General features: G+C 42.1%; 1 protein-coding gene across 1 annotated transcript in view; it reads left to right on the forward strand.

Moving 5' to 3' along the window:
* Window positions 1-13617, forward strand: part of pth3r (parathyroid hormone 3 receptor) — a 38659-nt gene extending 25042 nt beyond the window's left edge. Inside the window, exons 8-13 of the mRNA XM_088623035.1 lie at window positions 625-685; window positions 2431-2497; window positions 6038-6132; window positions 6841-6982; window positions 8692-8733; window positions 9394-13617. Of these exons, the coding sequence (XP_088479161.1) occupies window positions 625-685; window positions 2431-2497; window positions 6038-6132; window positions 6841-6982; window positions 8692-8733; window positions 9394-9771 (785 nt within the window). The 3' untranslated portion in view covers window positions 9772-13617. The remainder of the gene's footprint in view (window positions 1-624; window positions 686-2430; window positions 2498-6037; window positions 6133-6840; window positions 6983-8691; window positions 8734-9393) is intronic.
* The last annotated feature ends 425 nt before the right edge of the window (window positions 13618-14042 follow it).

Below are 14042 nucleotides of genomic sequence, written 5' to 3' on the forward strand. Positions count from 1 at the left end.
TGAACATCAGGAAAGTGACAGGAGTAAATGAGAGTGGGGGCATACAGTATATTACCATTACTCCTGCCATAGATTTTGATTTTTTTTCACATTTTGATAATGGACTTGTGATCTTGAACTGGCAAATGAGTTTTTCTTGGTATATTTTCTGATAATGCTGGTGTCTGGAGTATGTATTTTCTCCATGTGTTTGCGATGGTTTCTACCAAGTGCTCCAGCTTCCTCAAACAGTCTAAAGACATACTGGTAGGTTGAGTAGTGTCTGGGAAAACTGGTCCTGGTGGGAGTGTGTGTGTGTTCATGTCTGTCTGGATTACGATGGGCCCGTTGCTTGCCAGGATAGGCTCCAGCTGCCCCGAGACCCTAAATTGGAAGAAGCAGTGAGAAAATGGATGGCTGTTATGTTAAAATGTCAGAACACTAACACCACTGCCCTGAGGCTTTGAATGAGGACTATCATCACTCCTCATAGGCTCAGAGTATGGATGTACACAGCCCTGTTTACACCACAAAATAAAATACTTATTCTAGAATAAATCATTGGCTTATTTGAACACTCTTCTGTGAAGTCACACTGGATTGTGCCCCTCAGGTGTCTCTCACTGTCCTCTTGTGTGCTTGCAGGCGTTCCAGCAGTCTTTGTGTCCGCGTGGGTGAGTGCCCGTGCCTCCCTGGCTGACACACAGTGAGTCTTCCCGCACAGCGAACACTGCTGCAGCTTTCAAACGAACCAAGGTGTCACGGACGTCCAAAGGGACTAACCGTGGGGAGCAGGAGAGCGGAAAAAGACCCATATGCGTAGCAGCGAGACGGGAAAAAGGCCCGGGCTCATTAGTGCAAAGAGTTCAGGAATGCCATATAGAAACCTATGCCCTCAGGGAGCGGACGTGGGGCGCCCTGGTGCTAGGCGGGTCTCAGGACATCCGAACGTCAGTGCTGAGCGAGGACAGAGTGCAAGACCCGGAAATATATAGCCCAAGGGAAAGAGAGGAACAGGAAGGACAGCAGACCGGAAACTAGGGACAGGACAGAGAAGGTGACACAAGGGACCAGTGTGCTCTGAAAAGAGAGAAACCCCAGTCTGTAATTCACACATTTCCCTTCTCCAGCGTCGCACACTGTGCAGGCCGTGTTGGGCCAAATGCTTTTCTGTGTGAGCCATCCTGCTTACAAACCCAGATGCATCTTATCTCTTTTTGTGAGTTACTAAACGACAATGTTTTCTCCAGTACTGAAACTTTTAAACTAGCCATATGCTGTAGTATTCTCCCTAGCAACAGACTTCAGAGTAGATATTTTAGCATGGAAGAAGAATATATTTGAGTCATTTCCAGTGTGCAGCAACTGGTGATGGGCTGGCCAAAGCAGGGACTGCGAAGACACAAAGAGGTTAGACAGAGTGGTGGCTCACTGTTGTGTCCACAGCCTACGGTTGCTCTTCAGCTTAACACAAGTCTAGAAAATAAACCATGTTTTTTCATCTCTCCCTTCGGTAATTATAAATATTTTATTTGATACAGTATGTACAGTATTGTCTTTAAGACTTTGCCAGCAGAGATGGAAATAACATAGCAGTCCAAGCCTACACTGGATTTTGTAACCAGCTGCTGGTATTTAAAGATTTATAGAGTGATGTCCAATTGGCTCTAGAACAAAAATTGCTCATGGTTTCCACAAACAGAAAGTGCATGGTTGAGACTCTAGACGGAGACAATGTGGGTGTGGGGAAAATTATTCTGACCAGGAGGGGGCGCTCCTCTGGCTTGCTCCCAATAGGGTGGCCAGAGTTTACCTTGGCTTACTACACAGCAGCAACTTCCCATGTCTGATGTGGTGCTGTGAGTTTTCAACCCTACTCAAGAAGAGCTGAGCTACAGGCTTGGTCTCAAGCACTAGCTCTGCAGATTAGCTCTGGGCCCGAGACAAGAGACGAAGTGGACTGGTAGACAGCAGACATTCTGGAGGCTGTGCTCATTCCTGCATCTGTGTCACTGCATCATTGTAACAATAACAGCAGAACTAATTAAAGATTGGTGATCATACAAAGGAAATCAAATCAAAGAAGCAATCAGTCCTGGTCCCGGTGACCCACACACCCTGTTGGTTTCTGTTCAAGCTGTGCCCAGCTGAGACACAATCAAACCCTTCATTGACTTAACAATAATAAGATAAATCTGAGCTGTTTGTTCCCAGCTCTTAAACATGTTGGATCTTTAATAATTGTATTTTGCAAATGAAATAAAATCCCAAATTTGTGACTAGAAATAAAATGCAAAAATTCAAATGGAACAACTTCCTAGCTCAAGTAAGGCTTCAGGCAGCTAATGAAGGTGGGCTGGAATGAAAACCAGCAGGAGTGTGGACCAGGACCAGGATTGGGAACCACTGGCATAAACAAATTAAAAGCAAACTTTTGCTTTGTGTTTTCAGATGTTGGGACATAAGCGCTGGGAATCTGAAGTGGATCTATCAAGTTCCTATCCTTGCTGCTATTGTTGTAAGAAGCCCTTATTGTTTATACTTGTTCTCCAAGAGCCTTCACGGTCTAAGTGACGCAATGATTGTCTAAATCCTGAAGCACAAGATTATTTGAAGAAGGAAGTAAACCATTGCCTCTGCTTCTTACAATCTGGGCTTGCCTAGAGCAGCTCAATCAGCTCAGACACTCATGGCAGGCATGGCTGGGTCTCAGATGACCAGGATGTTGGACCTGGTCTCCCACTCAGGAGTGACCCTTGCCAATATGTTGCACATCTGTATCATCTGACACTAAAGATCCTTTAGGCTCATCAGAACTGGTGATTGGTTCTGACAACTGTGTGTTTTGGAGAAAAGCACTCGCCCAGCCTGTTGCCTCTCTGTGTTAGTACAAAGACCAATAGTCCAATCTGACTGATTAATGACTGGCAACTGCAGATAGAATACAAAATTTCAAAAAAGTTGATTGAAGTTCTAAAATACACAATCCTGATTGTACTGACATCACACGATCACGCACTTTGTACCCACAATTACATTTATTTTTGTCCTACCGCTGACGGCTGTGATTGAAACTGTAACTCTTGTAACAGTAGGGTTATGTAAGCGTTCATGACAGTGTGGCTCTTTACACGCAGTAAATGATGAATTGCAACAGATTGAGATGAGTGCTGATCTTGAGAACCATCTGTCATCACTTTAATTTTTCAGTTCGCCCTCACCATTGAGACTTTGAATAACCAGTTTTTGCAGTTTTTTTTTGGCACAGAAAAGTGGGAGTTTTCTGCCACGGATAACAGTATCTACATTCCACATTCATGTACTGAAAAAACACTGTGTGAATTGCAGTTACCTGTATAGAAATATATACAGTATTTTCTTTAAGCATGAGTATTGACCTTTTGCTCAAAGATAAAATTCTGCTCCACTGGTTACAAAAACAATCACAGGATATTTTCAGCAAGACTTAAATTTGTATTTAAATATATTTATAACTAGAAGTTTGTGTGTTCAAATCCCAGGTGATACCTTGTAAACTTGATACTGCACTCAGATTACTCTAGTAGAAACCCATCTATTACAATGGGACAAATATAATAAGCTTAGGCAAGAAATAGATTAATAAAAATGCAACTCCTCTTTTACACTAGCTGTTATTGTGCAGACCCAGCGCGCGTTGTCGGACTTATTGAGCTCAATAAAACTGAATCTGCACAAGACTGTGTCCTGCTCCTCTGATGAAGAATTTCCCACAACACTAGCTCAATACAGAATTGCATCTACTTTTGTGGTATCAACTGCAAAATCAGTTTATAAGTAACAACACAGCAAATGCATAGCATACAGTAGCTAGCGGTTTTAGTCAAACTATGTCTTACAGTTTGTGTTACTCTAGGTACTGCTTTTAATTTTTACCCTGGGACATTTTCTCTGCAAGGAAATACACACCTTTCAACCATTTGAGCTGACCCTGTGTATCTGCAGCTGTGATGTATAACATCTGCCATTGCAGTGCATCATGGCTGCTACACACCCTAAAAGGTGTATAAACTGCCCTACACAGGGCCAAGATTTTCAATTCAACTAAAATGTTGCTACAGTATGAATTCGTTTTTAAGGCTGATAAACTTTGACCTGTGAGGAGAGTGGAAGTGACCTGTCTTTGAAAACATAAGGTCAGAAGACCTTTGTCCTTATGGGATCTGTTACATAATACACATCATGTATTTTCATGGCTCACAAATTTGGAAAATCCTCAGTGCATTCCAGAGGCAACTTTTCTGACCTCAATTTGACCCCAAGCTGTTGCCAGAATGGAATCTGTTTGGTTCGGCTTATTGACGTTGGTGTAAACACCCCCCAACTCCCAGCTCCCTCGTTGTGCATAACCGCCACATTTATCACTCGCTACATTCATGGCCTACAACCGATCTTTATGAATATTGACTGCTCACTCACCCAGGCCCGATTAAAAGAATTGATTTGGCACTCTGAAATAATTGCTCGGGGTGACTGAAGTGACCTGTTTAAAAAAATACAATGAAAGAAACAAAAGCGACTGAGAGCAATTTGGACCACAAGCAAAAGCCAGCATTTGACAGAGGGAATGGGCATACCAGTGTCAAATTAGTGTGCTTTACAGACCAATAATGACACGTAGGTGGGTTTGATGTTGTTTCTGCAGAATATGATAAATTGGTTGAGAGCCTTCATGATAGTCCTCGGCTGTAGGAAAATGTCTCATGGTGGTATTGATCACACCTGATCTAAAGGATGGGAAAATAAGAACAGGTCAGGCTGGGACATTCAGAAAGGCACAGTGTGTTACAGACAGATAGGATAAAACTATTACTTTAATATACTGCTTTATTAGTCATGAAGCACAAAACAGGTGGAAATGGGATCAGATTATGTTGTTTTTCTGGATTTTATTGCTGTAATATGATTAGACCTACAGTATAGCTCTGGTATCTATCTGGCCTTGATTGATAGAGAGGAATTATGTACTGGAGATCTCCATTATAAAAGGGATTGAGAATACAGTGCCACCCTCAAGGCAAAAAACTGGAAGGGAATACAATATTAGAATAATAATCAAATAAAAGTCTGCATCTGAATTAAAGAAAATGTGATAACCGTGATGAATACTATTTATAAAATCCCTTGACCCCTTGCTACCCAGTGAAATTGAATTTTGCATATTGTGTTATCAAGTTCTATCCACAATAACTGCTCTCTGCCACATTTATATTATGCTTTGAAGGATAAAAAATCCTTGAAAATGGATGTATTGTCTGGAAGAAATGGCATCCTCAAGGCAAATATTTTGTCATTTAAAAAAAAAGATCAGTTGAATCAAAGGCTTAATGTATAGCCCTTTGTCATCAAATGTCATTACTTTTTACTTCATGTTTTCATATGTCATTAAAATTATTTATATAATCTGAAAACATGCAACAGTTGTTTCACTTCCACCCTTGTAAACTAGCTATTAATAACTAGAAAACTAGTTATTACACATGACTCCCACACGCATCAGAGAGAACTGGAGTTATTACACATGACTTCCACACGCATCAGAGAGAACTGGAGTTATTACACATGGCTCTCACACGCATCAGAGAGGACTGGAGTTATTACACATCAATCCCACTTGGAAAGACTGCATGTCTGAAAACCACTGCAAAGTCTGCGCTTCAAAGTGTGGGCTGACACAACAACTTTAAATGCTGTTCACTCCAGAACATTTTCCTTTTGAAACAGACACAGCTTTTATAATCTCTCCCACAAGTACAATAACTTTTCATTTATTCAACCTTTAAACTTTTACCATTACTTTTAACACCCCAGGAGATTTTTGCTCTTCAGAATGCTTTCATTTTCCAGATTGCTTTGGAAAACCAGTGTATGTAAAGAAATGAAAACCCTGAGATGTACTGTAAGCAATGATTGTTGGAGGGCAGCCACTAAACTGTTTAACTGTTTAACGAAAAGTAAACCAGTTCCTCCAAACGTGTTCAGGAATCACCTCCTGTATTTCTTTGCTTTTGTCTTCCAGGTTAACTTTTTTCTTTTCCTCAACATTGTGAGGGTTCTAGCCTCCAAGCTGTGGGAAACCAACACTGGAAAACTGGATCCCAGACAGCAATACAGGTTGAAGGGAATCCTTACACATTTCATCTGTGCCAAGATGACTGAAATGGATTTTTATGTTTATATATTTTCTAGATTTAATCAAAGAAATCACATTCAATAGTGAATTTTTCTCTTACACATTTATAGTGGTAGACAGCACGATAGCACAGTGGTGTCACGCCCTCTGTAGCCAGAGGGCGCTCCTTCTCTGTCCTGTCCCTAGTTTCCTGTCTGCTGTCCTTCCTGTTCCTCTCTTTCCCTTGGGCTATATATTTCCGGGTCTTGCACTCTGTCCTCGCTCAGCATTGACGTTCGGATGTCCTGAGACCCGCCTAGCACCAGGGCGCCCCACGTCCGCTCCCTGAGGGCATAGTTTTCTATACGGCATTCCTGAACTCTTTGCACTAATGAACCTGGGCCTTTTTCCCGTCTCGCCGCTACGCATATGGGTCTTTTTCAGCTCTCCTGGTCCCCACGGTTAGTCCCTTTGGACGTCCGTGACAAGTGGTTAGCATTGTGATGGGGCCCTGGGTTCAATTCCAGACCTTAATCCAAAGACATACTGGTAGGTAAATTGGGCTAGATGGAGAGATGGAAGCTTAGTGGATGTGTCTCTTTCATGCTTCTGGAACCTTTAGGAGTGCTGATTCTCATTTTGCCTAAAGCACTGGTTCAGATCAGCTGCACTAGTGGTTGTCTCTAGTGGTTTGGAAACTGTCTTCTCAGGAAGCTGCTGAAGGCCACCCTGGTGTTGATGCCCTTGTTTGGGGTTCACTACATGGTGTTCATGGCTCTGCCTTACACAGAGGTGACAGGTCTGCTGTGGCAGGTGCAGATGCACTACGAGATGTTCTTCAACTCCTCCCAGGTGGGTTTTTCAGGAGCAAACTAACTCACTGATGCAATAACCCCTATGAACATACAGCACAACTAACTTGCTCAGTGTTTACGCAAGCTAGGTAAGATTATGCCAAGCATACATTGACCTGACTTTGATTCAGATTTTTATGATTTTGTATTAGTCCCTGCCATATTTCTGTACTATAACATCACTGTTTCACAACCTCAGCTGTTACTACAATAGACATCTACACAGCAGTAACCAATAATCTTAACTCCTTGGGCAATGTTTGTTGCCTTTTATAATCATATCTCCTTTTCATTGATCTGTCAGGTCTTTTACTGAGTTTAGCTGTTCTCTGAATAAATGGCAGAAAGACAGTGTTGAATTCCTGGTGTTCAAATCTCCAGCACCAGGAGATGACAAAACTGTTAAACTGTCTCACTTTCAATTATTTGGAACCCAGTCAGAGCTCTCAGGAAAAGTGTGAAAACTTCTAAAAGGATTCATACATGTAAACACATATCTGTCAGCTAAAACTGCTCTCTAGTTTTTAGGAATTTAACAAAACAAAAATCACCAGAAAAACACTACCAGAGTCAGGCTTGCCCTTTATATACTAAACAACACGTAATTACACCCATGTGAGAATGTGCCTTTCCCTACCCATAACCAACAATCTACTAATTAAATAATAGTCACCTGGTGTGTCTGTTTATTGTAATTAGAGGTTTTTGTTGGCCTCTAGTGGTAAGTTTTGCAACTGCAACTGCCGAAGAGCCTTAAAGGTTATGTTTAAAGTCCATCAAGTCCATTTTAAGATGTCAGCTCACAAGGAGGTGCAGTCTTGCTCACGGGTACTGTATGTCTGTGAGGTGTCTCTACTGGAACCTCAAATCTGCTACAGACATGGGATGACAAATTTTGAAGATATTTCCCAGACCACTAATAATGTCTATCTGTGAAAATTACAAGAAGTGCTAAAACAGTTCCCTGTCCTTAGAGCAGCATTACAAAAAAGGATTTTCATTGTGACTCTTTGATCCTTAAGATCCGTAGCCAGCAGCCGTATCCTAGCCTACAGCTCACAGCTGGCAGCCCACTGAGGCATGAAGGTATGAGCCTTGCTAGTACCTGGATCTTGAGACCTCCAGGAAAACTAAGGTTGCTACTGAAAGAATTGTTAGTGGGACCAGTAAGGAGTCTCACCCTGTGGTCTGTGTGGGTCTTAATGCCCCTGTACAGTGATGGGGACACTATACTGTAAAAAGGCGCCGTCCTTCGGATGGGATGTAAAACTGAGGTCCTGACTTTCTGTGGTTTTTAAAAATCCTACTCTTGAAAATAGCAGGGGTGTTAACCCGGCATCTTGGCCAAATTTCCCCCGGTCTTTACCAATCATGGCCTCCTGATAATCCCAACCTATGAGCTGGCGTCATCACGCTGGTGTGTGCTGGTGTGTGCTGGTGTGTGCTGGTGTGTGATGAGCGTACTGTGCACACTTTGGCTGCCGTCGCATCATCCAGGTGGGGCACTGGTGGTGGTGGAGGGGATCCCCATTTCCTGTAAAGCATTTTGAGTGGAGTGTCTAGAAAAGCATGATATAAGTTTAAGGAATCATTATTGCTTTGGATTCAGACTGAAGATGCTCATATTTCTATGTCTAATGTTCTGTTACAGAAGAATGGCTTTAATCTTTGTCTTTTCAATGTCCCCTGATATCCTCCCACACACAGGGTTTCTTTGTGGCGTTTATCTACTGCTTCTGCAACGGGGAGGTAAGTCATAACATTTATTTGCCTAATAGTAACAGTTTAGACATTTCCTTCAAATAAAATGATCAGACTCTTAACAGTAAAGAGCTGCTCAAGGTGCAAATTAATTTCTAAGGGCTCAACATCCAACCAACTGGAATGATGCACAGCTCAGTGAATTTCTGAAATGAGTTTATTCTTATGGAATGTCTTTCCAGGCAGCTAAAAGCGTTGATACAGATTTATTACCATAAATGCCAATACAATGACAAAGACGGAGCCCATATTTAACCTCAGAATGTAACAGGGTGTACATGGTACAGAAATATTTTAAACCCCAATCCCCAAATTCATATTCTAATATCCATCTGTGCATGAAAATCACAAAATCAACTAAACTGGTCACAACCAGAGTCAATCAACCTTAGTGGCAATCTACATGAATTCTACACAAACTTATAATGTTTAATGCGCTGAAATTATTTAGAGAAAAAACATGACCTGTTAATTTGTTAATTTAAAGACAGTTTGAAATCCCTGCCCTGATCCAAATTGTCCTGGTGAACACGGGCGGGTACTTATTGAAGATAGCAACATGAAATGATCAATACTGAAAATGGGCAAGCACCCATTTAACGTTACCATGGCTACCATGGACGAGGCCTGACTTTGTGTGTGCGACAGGTGCAGGCGGAGATCAAGAAGGCCTGGCTGAGGCGCAGCCTGGTGCTGGACCTGAAGCAGAAAGCCAGGGTCACCAGCAGTGGGGGGAGCTGCTACTATGGGGGTATGATCTCGCACGCCACCAACAGCGTCAGCATGAGCGGCACTGCCTCCAGGGCACAGCCGCTGAGTGGGCGCCACCGCGTCCTGCCCCTGCACTCCCTCACCAACCTGCCCGGCTACATCCCCAGCGGCTCGGAGAACTCCCTGCCCTCCTCCGGCCAGGAGCAGCAGCCGCCCAGCTGCAGGAAAGCGAAGGAGAGGAAGGAGGCAGGCGTCTCTGCGGAGGAGGACCCCTGCCTGGCGCCCTCCTTGAAGGATTTGGAAACGGTTCTGTGAGTCCCTCGAGCCCCAGCATCGAAACTCCCACCAATACAGGCCCACAGGATTCCTGCCGTACACAAGCCTGTACGGTCTAAGGGCTAAAGCTGTAAAAGTTTCCATCTTGCCACCTCCAGGAAACCCAAAGGGAGCAATTCATGCACATACCCTGATTATCTGCGCCATTCGCCAACTCTTCAAGACTTGAATACCGCTCTAGTTTGAAAATGGAGAAGTTCTTTCAACTGGGACATCAGCTGCCAAAAAGATTTCGACTGTGTTCAGGAGCCAGTGGATTCAATAGAGAACACTTTGATCAGCTCACAGTTTAAATGCAGTTAACTCAGGGTACAGGCGTGAGAATAAATGTCAAATAGCTGGCATAGAAGCACAGATGACTCAGATATTTCAGTATGGAAAGAAACAACTTCCAGGCTCTCTTTTGGATGGCCTTGAGTTCCAGAAGAGATGTCCTGGGATTAATTACCAGGTGGCAAGCACGACTGATTGGTTTTATCCTGTTTTTAACCTTTCCTTCGTTCTTAGATTATAATTTTGGATGGCCAAATTTTAGTTCACAAATGACATAGACATTTTAACAGGGCATAAGATGCATGTTTAACTACACAACTGTGTTTCAAATCTTTCATTTGCAAAAATGAGCCTGCACAGTTGGCTCCAGGCAGTACCTGCGTAGGCCTACAGTAAAACAGCCACATTGGACTGAAGAAAACGTTTGTCTGAATAAAAGTCACTGCTTGCTGTGTATTTGTGATCTGTGTGAGCGTTATCCATAAATCTCACCCTTCTGTATGCAGTGCACTTCTTTAGTTGTCCATAAAGGTGTGGTAAAGGTAATCTTAGAGATTATCAATCTCTAAGAAAAAAACATATTGTAACAAGCATGTTTGCTTTGGCCTCTTCGTTCCACGTTTGGGGTATGTTATCATCTGTGTGTGACAAAGAATTCTTAAAACAGTTCAAATCCCAAGTCATATTCTGTCGTGCCCTTGAAGAAGCTGTTTCACTCAGATCACTTCAGGAAGTGCTCTGGTGCCCAGAGGCATCTCCAGGTCTGTAGTATAAATGAAAATGTGTTCTTTATTTACTTATCTGGTAAAATAAACGATTGAAAAAAGAGGCAGCTGGCTCTGCTGAGGTTGGATGGATTTGAAGCTGGCAAGATTTTACTGGGAACCTGCAATTTACTGTAGCTGTGTACATAGTTGTGTACATTGCCTGAGAACAACTCCTCCAGTCAGATTCCTCACATGGAATCACTGCCTCAAACAAAGGAGCTGATGAGCTGATCGACAGTTTTGTATCTGGTAGTTTGGTCCTGTTGCAGCCAGAGGCTGACTTTACCGCAAGGGCGGATATGTTGCATGTGTTTTAATTCTAATGCAGCTGTAAATAATTAACAAGAAGACTATACATGGCAACTTGGCAATTTTTGCTAGCAGCACCTTCCATCAATAATTTTCAAGAGCATTTCGTTCGTTTTAGGAATGTCATTTTATTGCTAGAAGCATTTTTATTTTTACAATCTCCCGTTGTAAATGCAGTTACAGCAAGATTGTCATTTCCTCTTACTTTAAATACCGGTTCTGGAATCTAAGTGGTCCTGCATGATGGCAGCCATTCCAGGTTCACAGCTCTACAGCACATGATTTGCCTACTGCTAATTATTACTGGTACTAACTGCCAAATGTGAGCTCTCCCCAAGGCAGGAGGATGAGCTCCGGCACTGATTGAACACACTGGTCTGAGAGTTAAATTAAATTAACAGCCAAGTTAAAATCAAACAGATGGTGTTTATGGGTGGGTGTACGCTTAACATGTATTGCTAACAGTGCCTTTGGCATTCATTGTCTGCCATTTTTCTAATCTGTATCTGCGAGTTTATTGCTGGCAAAATCTTTGAGAAATCTCATGGCAATTTAAAACCTTCCAAGTGGCAACGACGAGGTTTTGTGAATTCCTCCATTTGGCTCCAGTGATGGGGAATGTCCATAAGGCATCCGGTTTGTATGTGAATAAGCCTGTACCCTGAACATTTTGACCAGACAGAAAAAGAGGCACTCCAATGCGAAGCGTGTTCCCAAATCAATCTGATCAAAAAAGAAAGACTGGTCCTTTTTTTCACAGCAGCTTTCATCCAGACTTTACATGCTGCAGGCTGTGGCAGATATTGGACAGATGAAGCTGAAAAAAATGTCATACTAAGGTTTGTAAAACTGAAGCAAAGTACATCACAGAGGGAATCATATCCATGACCTTCTTATCTATTTACTTGCAGGTGCAGGCTCACTGAAGCGTAGTCACACATTGACCAAGCTCTTTGCTCTAACAACACTCACAGATCTAAGGTCTCCTCTCACAGTACATGCTATATGGGCAAACACTTCAAAAGCATACAAATTACCAGAAGCACCACTGGTGTAATGTGTTCAATTAAGTAAAAGCACATTTGAAAAGACTGATCACTAAGCACTTTGAATTAAAATGTTAAAGATATTGGGTTAAATTATGTAAAGGACTTTCTAAAACATTTTAGAAAACTACACTTTAAATAAATGACCAGATTTTTCCATGTACTATTGGACTGTTTTTCTTCCAGTCATCTTTGGCAGCTTTGACCTCCCATCTCACTCAATCCACTTGTATTCTTAATCCTTCTTCCAGTTCAGGGTTGTGGGGGAGCTGGAGTCTATTCCATCATGCAACAGGCGTAAAGCAGGGTACACCCTGGATGGGACACCAGCTCAGTACAGGGTAGACAAGCACAAACACTCACACCAGGGCAGCACTAACAGTACCAGTATGTCTGTGGACTGTGGGAGGAAACTGGAGAGCCCAGAGGAAGTCCACACAAAACTGCACAGAGACAGGTCTGGAATTGAACCCAGGGTCCCAGCAGTGCAAGGCAGCAGTGCCTAACTGGGCGGAGCGGTGGCTCTGTGGCTAAGGATCTGCACCTGTGGCTGGAAGGTTGCCAGTTCAAATGCGGAAAAGACAAATTCCCAATGCAATAAATTGTACAGGGCTAATAAAGTTATCTATCTATCAATCATACACTCATAATGTTAAAATAGGGGAGATCTAGGCACTTGTTTGTTTTTTTTTAAAGAAAAGTAGCAAAGAATTATTTTGGAATGTCTGAATGTCAGTGTTTACCCTGACTGACAATACATTCCAACGGGCACTTTGCCCTCTGGAGTTACTGGAAAGAATAATTGAATCTCACAATGGCATAGTTATACATTACAGATAGCACTCTCCATTTCTTCTTCTGACTGAGCTGTAGGGCAGAATTTATATACAGTAAATATATTTTCCACATCAAGAAAACAGCCCATTAAATTCACAGGGTTAAATTTAGAGTTAATTAGGAACTTAATTAAGAATATAATGTACTGTATATATTCAATTACAGTGCAGTTTTACCTGGAGGGCTAGATTCACTCTTCAACTCCCAGAAGGTTGACTTATTTCCACTCTTCACTTCTGTAGCAATCTCACTGCACTGGGATCTGTTACACTGATATGGATGCCTTTGCATCATGGATATGCTTTGCCCACTCATTGTAGTGCTGTATCCTTGAAAAATCAAAGTCTAAATTATATCTTTATAATGGTTTTCTGCCAAATTGCTGTTTCTCTTAAGGCATAAGATTAGGACCCTTACAAGACAGGTAAGGAATGTAATGTGAGTAAAGGATATAAATATGTAACTGTTGTGAACGCGAGTAGCATTTTTGCTGTAATTCTGTAGCGTAATTGTACTTTTCTTACTGTATTTGTTTTGAATGACAAATGTAGCATATGATAAAATATTTCGTGGACTAAAACTATGATGTTGCACTGGAATGTGTGGTGTCCTTGATTTTCAGTCATGGTGGAATTTCCTTTGCATATATGGCTCCGGTACAATTCTCAGGTCTATAAAATGGCAGTGTCAATGCGAAGGATGAAAACCAGATTGCCAATGAAGAGCAGTTTGCTCGACTTCAGGTTTTGGGAGGAACAGAGGCATAACACAGATTTAAATCAGATTAACGAGTTTGGTCTGAGCTCCAGTCTGAGGCTTCTAAGGAAAACACATGCAATATTTATGTATGTAGTGAAGACACAGTATATGGACACACAATACGGCAAAAACAATACTGTCAGGTACTGCAGTTCACAAAACACGAACACTTTATGCAGAGTTTCTCAAATCTGATTCTCAGGTTCTGTTTATTCTCCAACTGTACCACTGAAATGAAACTCTTTTCCTGGGTCTAGGA

Source organism: Lepisosteus platostomus, chromosome 28, assembly GCF_059453375.1.
Source record: "Lepisosteus platostomus isolate fLepPlt1 chromosome 28, fLepPlt1.hap1, whole genome shotgun sequence".
In the NCBI taxonomy this organism is placed as follows: Eukaryota; Metazoa; Chordata; class Actinopteri; order Semionotiformes; family Lepisosteidae; genus Lepisosteus; species Lepisosteus platostomus.